The sequence below is a fragment of the Lepus europaeus genome, chromosome 13, assembly GCF_033115175.1.
Source record: "Lepus europaeus isolate LE1 chromosome 13, mLepTim1.pri, whole genome shotgun sequence".
NCBI classification, from domain to species: domain Eukaryota; kingdom Metazoa; phylum Chordata; class Mammalia; order Lagomorpha; family Leporidae; genus Lepus; species Lepus europaeus.
The window spans coordinates 86,331,333-86,350,796 of record NC_084839.1 but is presented as its reverse complement, the minus strand read 5'-3'; the positions used below and the strand labels follow the sequence as shown (position 1 = coordinate 86,350,796).

The 19,464-nt window shown below is 55.7% G+C and overlaps 1 protein-coding gene across 1 annotated transcript; it reads left to right on the top strand.

The window, feature by feature from the left end:
• Positions 1-5,907: 5,907 nt before the first annotated feature.
• NEURL3 (neuralized E3 ubiquitin protein ligase 3) lies at positions 5,908-13,629 on the top strand. The gene is made up of 5 exons (XM_062208879.1): positions 5,908-5,935; positions 9,439-9,924; positions 11,177-11,248; positions 13,234-13,394; positions 13,597-13,629. Exons 1-5 carry the CDS (start codon positions 5,908-5,910, stop codon positions 13,627-13,629), a joined length of 780 nt encoding a protein of 259 aa, XP_062064863.1.
• The last annotated feature ends 5,835 nt before the right edge of the window (positions 13,630-19,464 follow it).

Here is a 19,464-nt window from a genome sequence, read left to right as displayed (position 1 = left end):
GAACGTGCAGTACACATGCAGCATCTGTGAGTGTGTGAGGAAGTAGGGTTTTACTGACAAGTGCTCAGATTACTGCCCTCTGGGGTCTTGAGGAGCACAGCCACCCTGGGGGAAGTGGGTGCTCCCGCAGGGGGGTCACTGCAGGCGGGGCTCAAAGTGAACACGTCCACAGTGGGAAGTCCATGGTTTCCTATGGCCCTCGAATGATGTTCTAAATTTCCACGTGACCCTTGGCAGAAAAATAGGTTCCCCAACCCTGAAAGGAAACCCACCTAGGACAACTGCCACCCCTGGAGACTCGTTGCTGGGGCCAGCGCCATGGCACAGCGGGTGTAGCTGCCACCTCCAATGCTGGCATCCCATACGGGCGCGGGTTTGAGTCCCAGCCGTTCCACTTCAGATCCAGCTCCCTGTTAACGTGCCTGGAAAACAACGGAGGCTGGGCTGAGTGCTTGGGCCCCTGCACCCACGTGGGAGACCTGGAAGAAGCTTCTGGCTCCTGTCTTTGGTCTGGCCCAGCTTTGGTCATTGCAGACATTTGGGGAGTGAACCAGCAGATGGAAGACCTCTCTCTCTTTCTTCCTCTCCCTCTTTCTTTCTATGACTCTGCCTTTCAAATAAATACAATAAATCAATAGAAGAGCTTAAGAGCACTTTACAAAAGCGGCTATGTTGGTACAAAGTACCGGCTGTGCAGTTGTACTGCCTAACGAGGGTGCAGGTTTGCAGCTGCTGTGGGAGAAACCTCTGTTCTGCCACCTTCCGTTGGCACAGGAGCAGGTGAGGGAACGGCGGCCAGCAGGAGTGCACATGAAAGCCAAGGTTGCAGTCTGGACGCGTGTGCGTTCTAACCCTGGAGCCATGGCGGTGTCACCTTTTGCTTAAAATCTCGCACTAGGATTGTGGCTTTGCCGCGTGTGATTCTGCGAATGCTTGCTACATATAATTTGCAGTCTGGTTCAAGGTTATCCTATGCTATTGGTGAATTATTTCCTTTATCATTATTTCATGATTCAGTGACATTTTTCCCCAAGTGATGATTTTTGCTTTAAAGCTGTTTTACCTACACTAATACTGCTACAGTATTTCTTTTTGTAGTATCTGCTTAGTATAGAAGTATTTCCAGTATTTCTGTTTTATTATGTTTTAGATGTATCTCTTAGAAATGGCAGATAAGGCCGGCGCCGTGGCTTAACAGACTAATCCTCCGCCTTGCGGCACCGGCACACCAGGTTCTAGTCCCGGTTGGGGCGCTGGATTCTATCCCGGTTGCCCCTCTTCCAGGCCAGCTCTCTGCTATGGCCCGGGAAGGCAGTGGAGGATGGCCCAAGTCCTTGGGCCCTGCACCCGCATGGGAGACCAGGAGAAGCACCTGGCTCCTGTCTTTGGATCAGTGCGATGCGACGGCCACAGCGCGCCAGCCGTGGTGGCCATTGGAGGGTGAACCAACGGTAAAGGAAAACCTTTCTCTCTGTCTCTCTCTCACTGTCCACTTTGCCTGTCAAAAAAAAAAAAAAAAAAAAGGCAGATAGAGTTTTCCAAATATAACTTGTTTGCTAATTATCCCAATCTGAGCATTACATAGTGCATGTACTGTACCCCATAAATAGATATAATTATTATGTAGTAATATATATATAATCTGAGAAATTCTGTTATTCAAGTAGAAGATTAAGATTTAATCTATTTATATTTATTATTATTGATATATTTTATTTAATTGTGTTTATATTTGTCTTTCTGTTAAAGATTTATTTTATTTACTTGAAAGGCAGAGTTACAGAGGGGGGGAGAGAGAGAGAGATCTTCCATCCACTGGTTCACTCTGTAGATGGCCAAAATGGCCAGGGCTGGGCCGATCTGAACCCAGGAGCCAGGAGCTTCCTCCGGATCTCCCACGTGGGTGCAGGGTCCCAGGCACTTGGGCCATCCTCTACTGCTTTCCCAGGTGCATTAGCGGGGAGCTGGATCAGAAGTGAAGCAGCTGGGTCTCAAACCAGTGCCCATATGGGATGCTGGTGTCCCGGGCTGCGGCTTTATCCACTATGTTTCAACACCAGCCCCCGTCTGTCTTTCCTTTTCTTTTCTTTTAAGAATTATTTATTTATTTATTTGAAAGAGAGATAGAGACAGAGAGACAGACAGACAGCAGAGGGAGAGAGATCTTCCATCCACTCCCTAAATGGCCAGGGATCTGGCCGGGGCAGGCAGGCTGGAAGGACCAGCGCGAACTTCCTTAGTGTCTGATGCTTTGCTGGCACGTTGGTCTTCCCTTCCTGCTGTGTGGCAGGGGATTTGGTGGACTGCAAAGTCGTCAGACTCGTGGCTGAGAACCCGGGATGCGGGCGCCGCGCTGGCTGGGAACCAACCCATCGGGGACCGCTTGTCTCCAGGCGATCGGACCGCAGTCAGTTCTGCTTCCTTCCACCAGGTGGCACTGCTAGCCAAGCCCTGAGGCTTCCAGGCTTGGTTTGCCCAGTTGCCACAGCGCCCTGTTTGGCCCTAGCTAACCACGGACTGTGCCTGCAGACCTGATGGTTCTAGGGGGCTGTTCTTCAGGCAGGGTAGGCCCTCTGCCCTCCGGGATTTCAGCCCGGTGGAGAACAGATAGAGGCCCCAGTGAGGAGGACTCACGGGGCATCCCTGCATCCTGCAGTACCGATTTCAGCCAGCAGGGGCCGCCCCAGCCTGGAAGCTGCACCAGTCTTAAGGGGCCAGTCCGTCCCTTTCTGGAAGGCACATCTACAACCTCGGTTTGCCAGGCACCAAGCCCTGCGGTGTGGGCAGCACTGGAGGGGAGGGATGGTGCAGCCTCCCTAGCGCGGAGGCCTCCACCTCTCACTCACACAACCAGGCAGCACCCACAAAGCTCCTACCATGCATTAGCACGGTGCACTGGGGGAGAAATTGATCACTACTCAGTAACTACAAGGGGGCCAGCACCCCAAGTGAGGAGTCACAGATGAGCATAACACACCAATGAAAGCACAGGCTTGTAAGCCACAGGGCCGGGGCCAAATATTGGTTCTAGCACATAACCGCCTTGTGGTCATCAAACAACTGTTCATCTCTTCGTGCCTTCCTTCCCAGTCTATAGAACGGGGTGGATTTCTTTCTTTCTTTCTTTTTTTTTTTTTTGACAGGCAGAGTTAGACAGTGAGAGAGAGAGAGAGAGAGAGAAAGGTCTTCCTTTTCCATTGGTTCACCCCCCAAATGGCCACTATGGCCGGCACGCTGCAGTGGGCGCGCTGCACCGATCTGAAGCCAGGAGCCAGGTGCTTCCTCCTGGTCTCCCATGCGGGTGCAGGGACTTGGGCCATCCTCCACTGCCTTCCTGGGCCACAGCAGAGAGCTGGACTGGAAGAGGAGCAACTGGGACAGAATCCGGGGCCCCAACCGGGACTAGAACCTAGGGTGCTGGCGCCACAGGCGGCCAAGTGAGCTGCGGCGCCGGCCAGGGGTGGATTTCAATCCCTTGAGAATACAAGCCAGAGTGTCCCTGAGGAGCTGCTGCAAGGATGGATGCCGTTGGACTTGGAGCCCTGGTGTCTGGCGGAGAGCATGAGGTCTCTCTTTCCTCACTCGTCTGGAGGCTGGTGGCTGAGACCCCGTCCATCACCAAAGGGGGCCGAGACAGAAGCCGACACGGGTATGCGATAGCGTGAGCTTCCCATGACCTGGGAGCCCTCGTAAACGAAGACCCCGAGAGATGGGGAAGCCTGGCTGTTCTGCTCTGGTTTGCGGAAGAGCGGTTAGCGGTGTGTGATTGGACCTGGGACTGAGGTGGATGGATGGTGGCCAGGGCGGATGTATGGGTGCATGGCCTGTCTGTCTCTCTTTTCTCTGTCCCTGTGTCTCCAGCGCTTACAGCATGAATGAGGGCCTAGGGCCTGCTTTAGGGAAGGGGAACACGGGCTTCCTGCTTCAGCTGATTCTTACACGCCAAGGCGCCCTATTTGGGGGTAGCAGGTCCGTGTGTTACATAAGTAAACGGGAATGCACGGTGGGGGTCTGCCTAGGTACTCCTATCCCCCAGAGTCAGGCCTGAGGCTGAACTCAGGCCCCCGGAAGCCCACCCCCACCAAGGCGGGATGTGCAGGTGGGACCACACACCTGGCCTGCTGGACTTGGGCAGTTTCTGGCCAGGCTCGAGTGACTGGGGACTGGCCAAGCCCTGAGCCTTCCAGAGCTGTCGCACGGATCTCTGCTATGGGAATGTGGTTTATCAACAAGGTGCTCTTGGAGCTGCCCACCAGGAATCCATCCCAGGCAGCCAGTACCACGGTTGGAGCCGGGACAAGGAAAGGCAAGGAGGCACCCCTGGGCCCTGTGCTTCTTCCAGGCCAGGGGGACTGAGGGCACGAGGGGGTGCCCTGAGCCCCCTGTCTTCACACCAGGGGTCCCTGGCCTCAGGCTGGGCCAGCTGGATCTGCTGACCCTGTGTTGACCCCTTGCCAGTTCGCCTTTGGCCCTTGAAGCGTGAGTCTAGTGGAGAAACTGAGGCAACCGGCAAGGGCTGTGCGAACGCTGGGGGAAAGTCTTTCAAAGTCAGCCAGGGAGGGGCTGCTCTCACCCCCATGACACAACCAAAGCTGTGTTGTATCGGGCCCTGCATCCTGGCTTCCTGTTTTACACGTGGGGGCTCTGGGGCCTGGGGCAGGCCTGGGAGCTGCCACAGATAACACAGAGGGGCAGGACATAGGTCTCCAAACTTCCCATCCTCTCCTGCCCCATTCAGGCCATTCCCCCAGCACCTGGCCAAGGGCACCTCCAGTCCCAGCTCCCCCAAGGCCATGCATGGGGGGTGTCAGCCCTCCCTCAGTGAGTTCAAAGCAATCACTACAGGTGGCCTTGACCTGGGCTCGTGGGAAAGCCTTAGTCTTGAGGTGGCTCCGGGACCCACAGCCTCCAAACCAGCCTGGGGCCTTGCCACCCACTGCTTCTTAACAGCACCCCAGGAGGCCCAGGTATGCGGCACCATGCAGGGAACACTGGGTGAGAGCCACACTCTTTCCTCCAGGGTTTAATTCCCCTCGCAGAAATCAGGAGACAGGTGAGCTCGGGGCTCGTGGTTGGGCTGACACCTTGGGAGCTGGGCCCAGCGTGACTGCCTGTAGGGCCACTTGTACTTCTTGGTGGCCAGGGCAGGCTGGTGGCCTGGAGTTGTGGTGCAGCGGGTTAAGCAACAGTCTGCAGCACAGGCATCCCATGTGGGTGCTGGTTCGAGTCCCAGCTGCTCCACTTCTGATCCAGCTTCCTGCTAGCGCACCTGGGAAAGCAGCAGAGAATGGCCCAAGTGCTTAGGCCTCTGCTACCCATGTAGGAGACCCGGATGAAGCTCTTGGCTCCTGGCTTCAGACTGGCTCACCCCCGACCATTGTGGCCATTTGGGGAGTGAACCAGCGGATGGCAGATTCTCTCTCTCTGTCCCTGCCTCTTCTCCTTGCTCTTTAACTCTGGCTTTCAAGTAAATAAACAAATCTTTAAAAATGAAAAAGCAAACAACACTGATGCTCACATCCCACCCCAAGCCAGTGGGAGGGGGGAAAGGGTTGGGCATGGCTACTTATTAACACCCCATTGCAATTACAAGGTGCAGCCGGGTTGGCATTGGTCAGAAAGGAGTGAAGGCTGCATTGAGGCCGTCTCAGGCCATGTGCCCAGATCCCTACTTCCTCCTTGCAAGCCAGCCAGCTGCCGTAGGTCCGCGGCAAGCTGTGAGAAATCATCAGGAAATTCCCTGGATATTATAACTCGTGACAGCAACATCTCATTAATCATCAACCCTGTAACGTGATCCCGGCCCATAAAAAACCGAAACCTGCGGAATCTCTGTAAACCTGCTCACTGGCCCTCGCCTCACAATTCCTTCCAGACCCAGAGACCTGTGCCGGGGATCCCAGGCTGATGGGTGCCCAGCTCTGCTCCGAGCCCAGTAAGTAGGTCTGCAGGCCCCGAGTGTGGCCCCTCCAGCAGGGATGCGAGAAGCGGGCTGCACGCTCCGAGGGGTGGAGGTGTGATGGGTGTTATCCTGGCTCTGCTGCCCTGTGGAGGAGCCCAGCAGGGGCTGGGTGACCAGGTCCTGGGTCCCTGCCCTGACAAGATGAGCTTCATAACCCGTCTGCCTCTCAGAGCCTGTTGTACAGAAAGAGTAGTGGCTGGGTGGACAACAGGGTACGGCTGTGGGGGCTTGGTGGGAGACAGGTCAAGCTGGGGGATGGTGGGCACTTCGTCCCTGGGCCTGCTTCCTTGGCCAGCACAGCCCACCTGGCCAGCACACAGGGCTGCTGATGCACACATCACCAAGGTTCTGGGAGAGCCTCACCTGTGGCCAAGGGCATCACTCAGCAGGAGGCACCGGGCAGGCAGAGCTGGGGACCTGGGGCTACATCCCCTGAGGCAAGGCTAAGCATCTCTGGACCCGTTCTTGCCTTGTTGAAGAGCGGGAGCCTCCGCTCAGGGCCCTTAGCCCCGATGGGCCTCGAAGGTTCACGCATCAGCTTCAGGCTGCACCTAGAGCCAGCGCTGTAGTGGACCATAAAGGAGGTGGCATGGGGGTGCTGGGCGAGAAGCTGGGCCCAGGACCCGTCCACTTCTGGCCGTGAGGACCTGGACCGCTTGCACAGCCTCACGGTCTGAGTGCTTGGCCGCCAGGTGTGTGTTGGGGGAAGTACAAGAGTCTGTGTAGTGCTTGGCAGGTGCCTGGCGCCCCTGAAGTCTTGATGGCCCGAAGGGTGTGGGTGATGATGAGGAAGGCCCAGGGAAGCCTTCGCTGAGCGGGAGGCTGGCCCTGGCCACGCCTATTCCCAGAGCCTCACCGCGGAGTTCCTGTCCTTTGTTTCTCCCTGTCCAGGGGCAGAGATATGCAGAGGCCGGTGCTGCCCTGAACTCTGGGCAGGTAGAGGATGTCTTATCGTCCACCCAGACACACAGCCCCCCTCCTGCAGCAGTGGGAGCGCCAGGGGCAGCAGGGTGTAATTGGGGAGGGTCCTCTGTGGACAGCAACGCCACTCATCTGGGCTGTGGCATCCTGCCTGGAAACGGGCCCATAATAGGAACTACGCCCGTGGGCGTGAGGGTGCTCTGAGCCAGCGGCGACAGGCCTGCTTGGAGAGCCACACCTGACCTGGGAGTGGGGTGTGCAGGGTTGCCTGGGGCAAAGGGTAGGAGGAGCCGGGCAGGGTGGAGGTGGTGTTCACACCTTCCAGGACACTGTGACCCAACTCCAAGCTCAGGTGCCGGAGTCACGCCGGCTCGTGCTGGCCTGCCAGGAGGGTGGCTGTCAGGCCCACTCTACCTGGACCTTGTGCAGTGAGCAACCAGCACAACTGTCCCAGAGAACGTGGGTGTGGGGAGCCAGGGCCTCAGGGAGGCAGCTGCTCTGGGTAGGACGCGGAGCCCGGGTGTGCACCAGGAGGAAGGGGCTCAAGTGCCCTGACCACTAGTTACCTGTGTCCACCTGGGTCCCCCCCTCTACACACGGGGACGTGAGAACGTGCCTCCCACGGGCTGCTGGGACCCATCCTGGGCAGGGGTGGAGTGAGCTTTGCAGATGGTTGAGTTCCCGTCCAGGGCCAGGCCTGCATCTCCTTCGGTCCTCAGGGCCTCCTGCCCTGCCGAGGGACCCACGCGTCCACTGGGGCCATTCTCAGGGACTTCCTTTCTTCCCCAGCCCCCCTCCAGGGAGCCACACCCCCTCCCAGTGCCATCCTGCCCCCAGAACAGGTCCTGCCGGGAGCCAGCCTGTGTCCCTGGTACCTGGCGGGAGGTGGGGAGAGAGGGAAGGGGGAGCGATGACCCCGCCGTAGGGGGTGTGGTCTCCCTCTCTTGGGGTTTGGTGGGTTACACCAGGAAAATCCACCTGTCCTTAGGTACCCCCAGCCCCGTGCCTGGCCAGGCGGGCAGTGAATGCCCTGCACCCAACCCCAGGCCCAGGCAGGGCAGGTCTGTCATTGCCTTCTGTGGAGAGGGGCGGTGGGCCCAGTGGGCAGCGGCTAGATCAGTGGCAGGACCAGACTAGAGTCCGGAGCGGCCCAGCTGCCTCAGCACCTTAGCAATGGGCACGAGCTCCGGCTTAGCAACATCCGGGCCCCCCGTCTGGCCCCAGGTCACCGTGCGTGCTTCCCCTGGCTTGGGTTCAGCCTCGTGGAGCCTGGGCACAGCTGGGATGGGCGGGAGAGCTGAGGCCACTCCAGGGAGGGTGATGAGCGGTGGACAAGCAGAGCCTGTTCAGAGGTCCCAAAGCAGGGGGACATTTGTCCCTATAGCCTCTGGCATGGGCATTTTTTTTTTGCGGGGGGGGGGGGGGGTGAGGCTTTGGAGTGTCCCTTAGGCCTGTGGAGGATCAGGGGCAGATTCCCAGTGACATCAGGGGGGCTCTTGTGCCCGAGCAGAGTGAGCCTCCCTCCCGGGGCCCTGCAAGAATGTGGCAGGCATGCGTAAGGTCAGAGACTGTGCCAGGGGTTTGTGTCCCGATCGGGGTGGGGGGTGGGGGGGCTTGCCTCTCTAGCCTGGGGTCTGGCTCAGGTCCTGGTTGAATTCTTGATAGCAGTAAGCCAGCTTCTCTCCCCTGACCCAGAAAGAGCGGGGCCAGGGGGAGAGGCAGGGGTGGGAGATATGGCCTCGGGAGCTGGCTCTGGGCAGCTCTGGGCCAGGAAGCTCCACTAGCTCCACCAGCTTCCTCCCCACGGGGCGGGATGGGGAGGGGGGAGGGGGGAGGGGGGAAGGACTGCCCAATAAGGAAGTTTTCCTTGTGACTGTCAAGTGGAGTGACGCGGGAAGTCCCCTGCTTCCACGGCCCACTCCAGTCCTAGACCCAATCCAGGGTTTTGAGGGGGCTCAGCTGAGACCCCACAATATAAAGATGGCACCCTCCCTGGGGGCCATGGGGTGCACACTGCTGATGCAGGTCCCCCACACGACCCTAATGTGTCAAACAGAGGGGGAAACAGCACCCCACCCCCACCCAGGGACTCGTGGGTCTGAGTGGACCACAGCAGGTGGGGAGGCCCATCTCCTCTCGGGGCTATTTGGGAGCCGACACAGAACATACGATATAATAAACATATCATATATCCGCCCAGCTGAAGCTGCGCTTTCTCTAGAAACAGACGACAGCTGTTACCCGCACTGAGTGAGCAGACCCAGAACGGGCATCAGCATCCCTAGGGAGGTTCCTGCTGGGAACAAAGTCATTTCCTCCCAGGCTCCAAGAGGGGCCCCAGGTGGTTCTCGGGGGGTGGGGGTGGGGTTCAAGTGACCCCACTGGAGCTGGGGGACTGGAAATGGCCCCTCAGGGGAGGTCAAAGTGGACCTGGGCTGCTGGGGAGTGTTGAGGGGGCTCCCGGGGTGTATAAGGAGTTCTCAAGGTGACTCTAGGAGCTGGTGGGCGTGGCCTGGCCAGAGTCGACATCCTCCATTCCCGCCCCTGCCCCACAGATGCCATGGAGCCCCGAGAGGCCCTTCGCTTCCACGACAAGGCCAAGGGCGCGCAGGTGCGTCTGGACGCGCAGGGCTGCAGGGCGAGCAGGTGCGCCACGTTCCACGACGGCATCGTGTTCAGCCAGCGGCCGGTGCGGCCCAGCGAGCAGGTGGTGCTGCGCGTGCTGCAGCACGAGGACCGCTGGTGCGGCGGCCTCCGCGTGGGCTTTACACGTCTGGACCCTGAGCGCCTCTCCGCAGCCAGCCTGCCGCCCTTTGTGTGCCCCGACCTGGTGGAGCAGAGCCCCACGTGGGCAGCCGTGCTGCCCGAAGGCAGCGCGCTTGCGGGGGACCTGGTCCGCTTCTGGGTGGACCCACGAGGGCGGCTCTTCTCCAAGACCAATGAGGGCCCAGGGTTCCTGCTGCGCAAGGACGTGCTCATGGGCGCCCCCCTCTGGGCCGTGATGGACGTGTACGGGACCACCAAGACCATCGAGCTGCTGGGTGAGACAGCGTGGGGACTCAGACCCTGTCCGGGGTGAGGGTGATGTTGGCTCGGGTGGCACTCCCATGGGCACCCAGAGCCATCGGAAGACGGTTCATTTGTTCATTCTCAGTAATCCCATCGGCCCAGGGCCAGGGCCAGGAATAAGGATGGTGCTGGAGCAAGACCCTAGTCAGGGGGAGGGCAGTATTGTCCCCAGAGAATCATAAGGAGCTACCACCAGGGACCGCTGTTGTGGCTCAGCGGGTTCAGCCCCCGTTTGTAACTCCAGCATCCCATATGCCAGGGCCGGTTGGAGTCCCATCTTCTCTACTTCCCATCCAGTTTCCTGCTGATGTGCCTGGGAAGGCAGAGGAAGATGGCTCAAATACCTGGGTCTTCGCCACCCATGTGGGAGACCAGGATGGAGTTCCTGGCTGCTGGCTTCAGCCTGGCCCAGGTCTGGCTGTTGTAGCCATTTGGGTAGTGAATCAGCAAATGGAAGATCTCCCTCTCCCTCCCTGTCTCTCTTTCTCTATCCTGCTCTGATTTAAAAATGAATACATAATTTTTAAAATTTTAAGATTTATTTATTTGAAAGGCGGAGTTACAGAGAGGCAGTGGCAGAGAGAGAGAGAGAGAGAGAGAGAGAGAGAGAGAGAGAGACGAGAGAGATGTCTTCCATCTGCTTGGTTCATTCCCCAAAATGCCTGCAATGGCCGGAGCTGGGTCGATCCAAAGCCAGGATCCAGGAGCGTCTTCAGGTCTCCCACGCGGGTGCAGGGGCCCAAGGACTTGGGCCATCTTCCACTGCTTTCCCAGGGCGTAGGAGAGAGCTGGATCGGAGTGGAGCAGCCAGGACTCAAACCAGCGTCCATATGGGATGCCAGCGCCGCAGGCGGCGGCTTTACCCGCTACACCACAGCGCCAGCCCCTGTATTTCTTTCTTTAATCTTTTGTAGTTTTCATCATACAAATCAAACTGTGATGTCTTTTAGCGTGGCTGATGACAAATGTTTTTCCAGCCCCTGGGTGGTTTTGGTGCACCCTGGCTTGGGATGTGGGTGAGGCTGAAGAGGGGCTGAAGGAAGTGGGTCCAGGAGGAAGACTATAGCCACACAAGGTCAAGTTTGGGAGGGAATGGCCAGGAGCCCAGACTTTCGCCCCAGGGAGGAAAGCAGATGGAGGCTTGGCTCCTTGGGCGTGGGAGAGGGGGTGGGGGGTCACCCTGGGCGGGCTCTCTCGGGCCCTGAATTTTCCACTCTGCCTTAGATCCTACAGCCGGCTGGTGCCCCACAGCCATGCCAGAGGCTCCCTGGGAGGAGGCGCTGCCTGAGCATGAAGGTGAGTGGTTTCTCTGAGTAGCAGCGACTCCCCAGGACTCCCGAACCTGGGAGTGGGGGTGGAAGCCGCTGCCCTGGCTGCTCCGTCAAGTGTCTCTGAGCTTCCCCAGTCGAGGGTGGCACAGGCTTGGAGCCAGGGCACTTGGCTGTGCCTGCTAGAATCCTATGGGCAACTGAACAGCTCTGCCGTCCAGAACACTGGCTGATTTTACAAGCTATCAGAGCACATTGACAAGCAGATAATGTTATTTTGTTCTTGCTTTTAAACAGTAATCCACATTCATTGTAAAAGCTTTGCCAAATAGAAATAAAGATGAAAGGGTAAATAAGGAACTTAAAAAAAAAAAAAAAAACCATTACCTCTTGGGTAGATTTCTTCCCAGTGATTTTGTGCTTTTTATTTTTATTTTTTAATTTTTTTTAAGATTTACTTATTTGAGGGGCTGGCACTGTGCCATGACAACTAAAGCTTCCACATCCCATATGGGTGCTGGTTCAGGTCCCCATTGCTCAACTTCCAATCCAGCTCTCTGCTATGGCCTGGGAAAGCAGTAGAGGATGGCCCAAATGCTTGGGCTCCTGTACCCACTTGGGAAACTCTTTTTAAAAAAATATTTACTTATTTGAAAGGCAGAGTGACAAAGAGGGAGAGACATAGATAGAGATTTTCAATCCACGGTTTACTCCCCAGATGGCTACAAAGGCAGGGCCTGAGCCGGCCAAAGCCAGGAACCTGGAACTCCATCCAGATCTCCCTTGTGGGTGACAGGGGCCCAATTACGTGGGCCATCTTTCATTGCTTCCCCAGGTGCACTAGCAGGGAGATAGATCAGAAGTGGAGTCTCCAGGACTCAGACTGGCACCCATATAGGATGCCAGTGTTGCAGGCAGCAGCTTAACCTGCTGAGCCACAATGCTGGCCCCAATATTTTTATTTTTTAGTTTAGGTTCCTTCCTTCCTTCCTTCCTTCCTTCCTTCCTTCCTTCCTTCCTTCCTTCCTTCCTTCCTTTCTTTTTCTTTTTTCTTTCTTTCTTTTTTTTTTTTTTTTTTTTTTGAGACCCAGAGAGAGAGGAGGGAGAGCACTCCCATCCACTTGTTCACATCCAAAATGCCTGTGATGGCCAGGTCTAGGCCGGGCTGAAGCCAATAGCTTGGAACTCAATCCAGGTCTCCCAGATAGCAGGGACCCAAGTACTGGAGCCAGCACCTCTGCCTCCCAGGGTCTGAGTTAGCAGGAAGCTGGAGTCGCGAGGTAGAGCTGGGAACAGAACCCAGGTGCTCTGATGTGGGGTGTAGACGTTTTACCAGGCAGACCAAACACCCCACCTCTGCTCCCTGCTACTCATGTGTGGGGAATTGTTGGCCCTTTGCTTTCCTTTTCTCCAAACTAGAATTTGAGGGCACATAGGGCCAGTAGTCCCCCTTACCCACGGAGAGTTCACCCATGACGTTTTACTGCTGTGTGAGTCGTGGACAGTGCCAGACCCTAGGTGCACTGTGACTTTTTCCTAGTCCCACATACCTGTGAGACTTTAATAGATACATAAGGCACAGTAAGAGAAATAGCAACGAATAATACAAAAGAACAGCTGTAACGACGGACTGTATTAACAGTTATGCTAAGCTTGTGGATTGTTTCTGGAATTTTCCCTCGAATACATTTAGATTGGGGTCACTGCAACCATGGGAAGTGGAGCTGGGGATGGGGGACCGGGTGAGGGGGGCGGATGGACAAAATTCATGGAAAACGGAATTCAACCGTGAGTTAAAAAAAAACAAAATAGGAGCTACGTATTTTGAAATCCATGCATAGTTTTTCATAACGTGCATTTCCCATGAACTATCTGAAGACCCCCGGTTGGAGCAGCCTGGTGGTCTTCAGTTGGTGACACTGCAAGTATGTGTCGCGAGGCCCCCGTTTGCCCAGCACTGCCAAGCCCTCCGCCCTGACCCTTGCACCTCTGACCGCGTCTCTCCTCCCCCAGACGCAGCAGCGGAGGAGTGCGCCATCTGCTTCCACCACGCCGCCGACACCTGCCTGGTCCCCTGCGGCCACGCGCACTTCTGCAGCCACTGTGCCTGGAGAGTCTTCAGGGACACGGCCAAGTGCCCCGTGTGTCGCTGGCACATCAGGGAGGTGGCCCCGGCAAGGGCCCTTCCTGCCCCAGGGACGGGATAGGCTCATGAGAGAGAAGATGGCTTCCTGGCATAGCAGATGGGGCCTGGCTCCGAGCAGAGGGGCGAGGTGGGACCTGCCCTCTTTTTGGCAAAGGGTTGCCCTGGTCAGCAACCAGCAGCAGAGAGAGGAGCGAGGGAGTGTGGCTGCTCCCCCAGCGTTTCCCCCGCAGGGCGGGGGCTGGGGCCTGTGCAGCAAGGAGTGACCCCATGGCAGCACTGCCTCCGTGGGCGGGCCCTGTCCAGGCAGGGCACAGCCTGACCCCTCGCCTGGCAGCCGTGCAGGGTCTGCTGGGAGCACTGCGCTCTGGGAGGCGTCCAGCCTTGGGGCGTGCAATCTTGCGCGGAAGCCGGGCCCCCTCCCATGAGGGCTGGTGCAGTGGCTCTGTCCTGGCCCGCCCAGCCTCCCGCTCGGGGCAGTCTCACCCCTGAAGCTGAGTCAGTGTGGAGCGCAATGCTGTCATCACAGGTGTTTCCTTGCCTGCTTCCAAGATGTGAAAATAAAGTTTCGGGCCGGCGCTGTGACGCAGTGGGCTAAGCCTCCTCCTGTGGCGCCCACATCCCATATGGACACCAGTTCCTGTCCTGGCAGCTCCACTTCCGATTCAACTCTCTGCTATGGCCTGGGAAAGCAGTGGAAGATGGCCCAAGTGCTTGGGCCCCTGCACTCGCGTGGGAGACCTGAAAGAAGCTCCTGGTTCCTGGCTTCGGATTGGCGCAGCTCTGGCCGTTGAGACAATCTGGGCAGTGAACCAGTGGATGGAAAATCTCTCTCTGTCTCTCCTTCTCTCTCTCTGTAACTCTGCCTCCCAAATAAATAATAAGTAAATCTTTAAAATTAAAAAAAAAAATGAAACAAGAAGTCCGTAGTGGACTTTAAAAAGCTCTGTCCATTCCTGGTTTAGTTAACCTGACAGCTGTGCTGCTGCCCAGGAAAGACCGAGAGGACCCCAGTCTCCCACTGCTGGCCCCTCCTGAGGCCCTTTGCAAGCAGGACATGAAGATTAAGGCAGTTACACTACCTGCCGGTTACAGGAGAGTCTCAACCCAGGCACAGAGATCCCAGCAAAGGGCGGGAATTATTATTATGGTTTTCTTATTTGAGAGGCAGAGTTACATAGAGGGGGAGAGGTCTTCCATCCACTGGTTCACTCCTCAAATGGCCACAATAGCTGGAGCTGGGCCGATCCAAAACCAGGAGCCAGGAGTCCCAGCTGCTCCACTTCTGATCCAGCTCCCTGCTAATGCAACTGGGAAAGCAGCCGAGGATGGCCCAAGTGCTTGGGCCCCTGCCACCCATATTGGAGACCAGGATGGAGCTCCTGGCTTCTGGCTTCAGCCGGGCCCGGACCTGACTGTTGTGGCCATTTGGGGAGTGAACCAGTGGATGGAAGACCTCTGTCTGTGCGTCTCTCCCTCCTTCTGTCACTCTTCCTTTTAAATAAATCTTTCCAAGAAAAAAGACGATTCCTGAAATAAAAAATGCACTGGCAGGGCTCGACAGCAGATCCCAGCTGGCAGAAGCGTCAGTGAACTTGAAGGCTGGTTGATGGTTGATGGTGATTGAGTCTGAAGAAAGAGAAAACAAGAACAAAGGCTGGGGCCGGCGCCGTGGTGCCTGGGAAAGCAGTAGAAGATGGCCCAAGTCCTTGGGCCCCTGCACCTGCGTGGAAGACTGGGAGGAAGCACCTGGCTCCTGGCTTCGGATCGGCGCAGCTCCAGCCGTTGCGGCCATTGGGGAGTGAACCAGTGGATGGAAGACCTTTCTTTCTGTCTCTCCCTCTCACCGTATGTAACTCTACCTCTCAAATAAAATAAATAAAAAATCTAATAATAAAAAAAAGGACAAAGGCTGAGAGCTGTGGGAGCCAAGGGCAGCAGCGTACGTGGAGTGGGAATACCATGAGAAGAGGCAGAGAGAAGGAGTAGGAAAAAATGCAAGAGTCCAGGAAGTTCCCAAATTTAATGAAAAATATGAATCCACAGCTCCAAGAAGCTCAACAAACTTAGAATAGGATAAACAGAAAAAAAACATTAAATGAACATTCGTAAAATGAAATCTATATAGATAAAAATATGAAAAAATATTAAAAACAAAAAAATTATGGGGCCAGCGCCATGGCACAGTAGGTTAATCACTTTGCCTGCAGCTCCGGCAACCCATATGGGTGCCGGTTCTAGTCCTGGCTGCCCCTCTTCCAGTCCAGCTCTCTGCTGTGGCCTGGGATAGCAGTAGAAGATGGCCCGGGTGCTTGGGCCCCTGTACCTGCTTGGGAGACCAGGAGGAAGCTCCTGGCTCCTGGCTTTGAATCTGTGCAGCTCCAGCTGTTGCAGCCATTGAGGGAGTGAACCAGCGGACAGAAGACCCTTCTCTTTGTCTCTCCCTCTCACTGTCTATAACTCTACTTCTCAAATAAATAAAAATCTTTAAAAAATTAAACGATAAAATAGATACTTTTAAAGAGATTTTTAAAAAGTTAACAAATCAAAACTGAACCCAAGGCCCAGCTGTCTCCCTCCCACGCCCTCCAGGACCCTCAGGTCTGGCTGCTTTTATAATCTCTAAGCAAAGACTGAGAGAGACTTCCCTGGACATCTGACCAGTTCAGGGGAAAAGACACAAAAATACTGACATCAGGGTATTCCCCAAAGAGATGACGCCGCCGGTCCCTTAGAATCCAGGGACGCGCCTCACCTGTGGCTTCAGACCATGAAGGTGGGTGAGGGTGGCTACCTTGGTGGTTATCAGAGCGCCTGGGTTTGAGTTCCAGCCCCGCCCCAGCCTCACCCCCATCTTCCAGCTAACGTGCACCCTGGCAAGCAAGGGGTGATGGCTCAGGTGGCTGAGTCCCTGCCACCCACACGGGAGACCCGGATGGAGTATCTAGCTCCTGTATTTAGCCTGGCCCAACTCCACCTGTTGTGGGCCTTGGGGAGTGAACCAGTGGGTGAGATCTCTCCCCCTCCCCCTCCCCCTCTCCCCCTACCTCCCCCAACTGTCTGCTTTTCAAATAAAATAAGTAAATAAAACATAAGTTGAAATATTGTACATGGGAGACCATTTGTATTCAGCAAATTTCAGAAAATTGAGGACAAAGGCAAGATCCTGCAAGTTTCCACTGAGATACGAAAGACCAAAGATACAAAGAAAGCCCAAAATTTTTTCACACCTCAGGAGGGCAACAGTGGGAGCTAAACACTGGTGGGAAAAGTCTCCACCTGCGGGCTCACCCCGAGAGGCCCCTGCACTGTCAGCGTGGGTGGGGCGACGGTGCTCTCTGGCTGGAAGTGCCGGAGACAAGTTTCAGTGAGCTTGTCCACTTTATTAATGACCACGCACATCTTTTAAAGGGCACGCAGAGGAGGCGTAACCAATTCAGGGCAATACTAATTCTATAGGATGAAGCTGGTATTGGCACGCCACTATGCTTCTCCTATCAGCTTGAAGGTCAAGTAGGCTATGTAGCTTTCCTGATGGGCCTGGGCCACACCTGGAGCAGTTTGCCTGATTGGCAGAAGGCCGGGGCTGGGGGAGATGTGCCTGGGGTTCTTGCCGCCTGCCGGTGGTCAGGCTAACTGCGTGGGCTAGGCAGGCAGTTTCACGGGATCACCCACGTTCACAGTTCTGAGGGAAAGTCATTTACAGCTAGGATGTGGAACCCAGTCCAAGTGCCAATCAAGGAAAAGGCTAGGATGGGTATGTTGAGACAAAAACCTTTTCTTTTTTTTCTTTTCTTTTTTTTTTTGACAGGCAGAGTGGATAGTGAGAGAGAGAGACAGAGAGAAAGGTCTTCCTTTTGCCGTTGGTTCACCCCCAATGGCCGCCGCAGCCGGCGCACTGCAGCCGGTGCACCACGCTGATCCGAAGCCAGGAGCCAGGTGCTTCTCCTGGTCTCCCATGTGAGTGCAGGGCCCAAGCACTTGGGCCATCCTCCACTGCACTCCCGGGCCATAGCAGAGAGCTGGCCTGGAAGAGGGGCAACCAGGACAGAACCAGCACCCCAACTGGGACTAGAACCCGGTGTGCCGGCACTGCAGGTGGAGGATTAGCCTATTGAGCCACGGTGCCAGCTGAGACAAAAACCTTTTCAATAAATTTACTTCACATAACCTTGACCAAAAACAAACAAAAAACTAAAGGAGTCTAATCTGGGGTCCCGGAAGCAGTAGCCAGGGTGAAGAGAGGCAGAACATCCCAGATACAGCTGTCCAGTTGGGAGCAGGTCAGAGATTTAAAAAAAAAAAAAAGATTTGAAAGTCCATTGACTCACTCCTCAAATACCCACAGCGGTGGAACTAGACCAGGCTGAAGCCAGGAGCCAGGAACGCAACCCAAGTCTCCCATGTGGGTGGCAAGCACCCAACTATTTGAGCCATCACCACTACCTCCCATCATCTGCACTGGCAAGAAGCTGGCGCCAGGAGCGAGAGTCGGGCCTGGAACCCAGGCACTCCACTCTGGGACATGGGGCCTCTTAATCTGTGTTTTCATCGTTAAAACAAACGTTGCCCCTCAGAGATGTTGAGGTCTTTTCCTCTATGGCCAGCAGTAGTGGGGATCATGTGTCAGTTTGGCATTATTTACTCAAACTGCAAATGCACAGACCTTTAGCTGAAAAGTCTCACTTCTTTTTTTTTTTTTTTCTTTTTTTTATTATTTTTTTTGACAGGCAGAGTGGACAGTGAGAGAGAGAGACAGAGAGAAAGGTCTTCCTTTTGCCGTTGGTTCACCCTCCAGTGGCCGCCGCGGTAGCGCTCTGCGGCCGGCGCACCGCGCTGATCCGATGGCAGGAGCCAGGTGCTTCTCCTGGTCTCCCATGGGGTGCAGGGCCCAAGTACCTGGGCCATCCTCCACTGCACTCCCTGGCCACAGCAGAGAGCTGGCCTGGAAGAGGGGCAACCGGGACAGGATCGGTACCCCGACCGGGACTAGAACCCGGTGTGCCGGCGCCGCAAGGCGGAGGATTAGCCTAGTGAGCCGCAGCGCCGGCCGAAAAGTCTCACTTCTAAAAGTGCATCTTGTAAAAAACCTTCCTGGCTTCGGATCGGCACAGCTCCGGCCGTTGAGCCCAACTAGGGAGTGAGCCAGCGGATGGAAGACCTCTCTCTCTCTCTCTCTCTCTCTCTGCCTCTCCTTCTCTTCTTGTGTAACTCTGACTTTCAAATAAATAAATAAATCTTAAAAAAAAAAAAAAGAAAGAAAGCTGCACTGCATCCCTTCTTTGTTCCTATTTGATTTCTGAATCTGTCACCTCTTGGTTTTTTTTTTTTTATTATTTTTTTAATTTTTGACAGGCAGAGTGGATAGTGAGAGAGAGACAGAGAGAAAGGTCTTCCTTTTGCCGTTGGTTCACCCTCCAGTGGCCGCCGCGGTAGGTGCGCTGCGGCCGGCGCACCACACTGATCCAAAGGCAGGAGCCAGGTGCTTCTCCTGGTCTCCCATGCGGGTGCAGGGCCCAAGGACTTGGGCCATCCTCCACTGCCTTCCTGGACCACAGCAGAGAGCTGGCCTGGAAGAGGGGCAACCGGGACAGAATCTGGCGCCCCAACTGGGACTAGAACTTGGTGTGCCGGCGCCGCAAGGCGGAGGATTAGCCTATTGAGCAGCGGCGCCGGCCACCTCTTGTTTTTTTAAAATGAAGATTTAGGGGCCAGTGCTGTGGTGCAGCGGGTTAATGCCCTGCCCTAAAGTGCCGGCATCCCATATGGGTGCTGGTTTGAGTCCCAGCTGCTCCATTTCTGATCCAGCTCTCTGCTATGGCCTGGGAAAGCAGTAGAAGATGGCCCAAGTCCTTGGGCCCCTGCACCCATGCAAGAAACCCTGAGGAAGCTCCTGGCTCCTGGCTTCGGATCAGTGCAGCTCTGGCCATTGTGGCCAGATGGGGAGTGAACCAATTGGGGAGTGGATGGAAGACCTCTCTTTCTCTCTCTGCCTCTTCTCTCTCTGTGTAACTCTTTCAAATAAATAAATAAATCTTTTTTTAAAATGAAGATTTATTTATTTGAAAGGCAGAGTTACAGAGAGAAGGAGAGAGAGAGAT

Excerpts from the sequence above, each read along its gene's own strand:
- NEURL3 (XM_062208879.1), top strand. The coding sequence starts at position 5,908 with ATGGGTGCCCAGCTCTGCTCCGAGCCCA. Across the intron at positions 5,936-9,438 it reads CCAGCTCTGCTCCGAGCCCA|ATGCCATGGAGCCCCGAGAG; the intron begins GTAAGTAGGTCT and ends CCTGCCCCACAG. Across the intron at positions 9,925-11,176 it reads CAAGACCATCGAGCTGCTGG|ATCCTACAGCCGGCTGGTGC; the intron begins GTGAGACAGCGT and ends ACTCTGCCTTAG.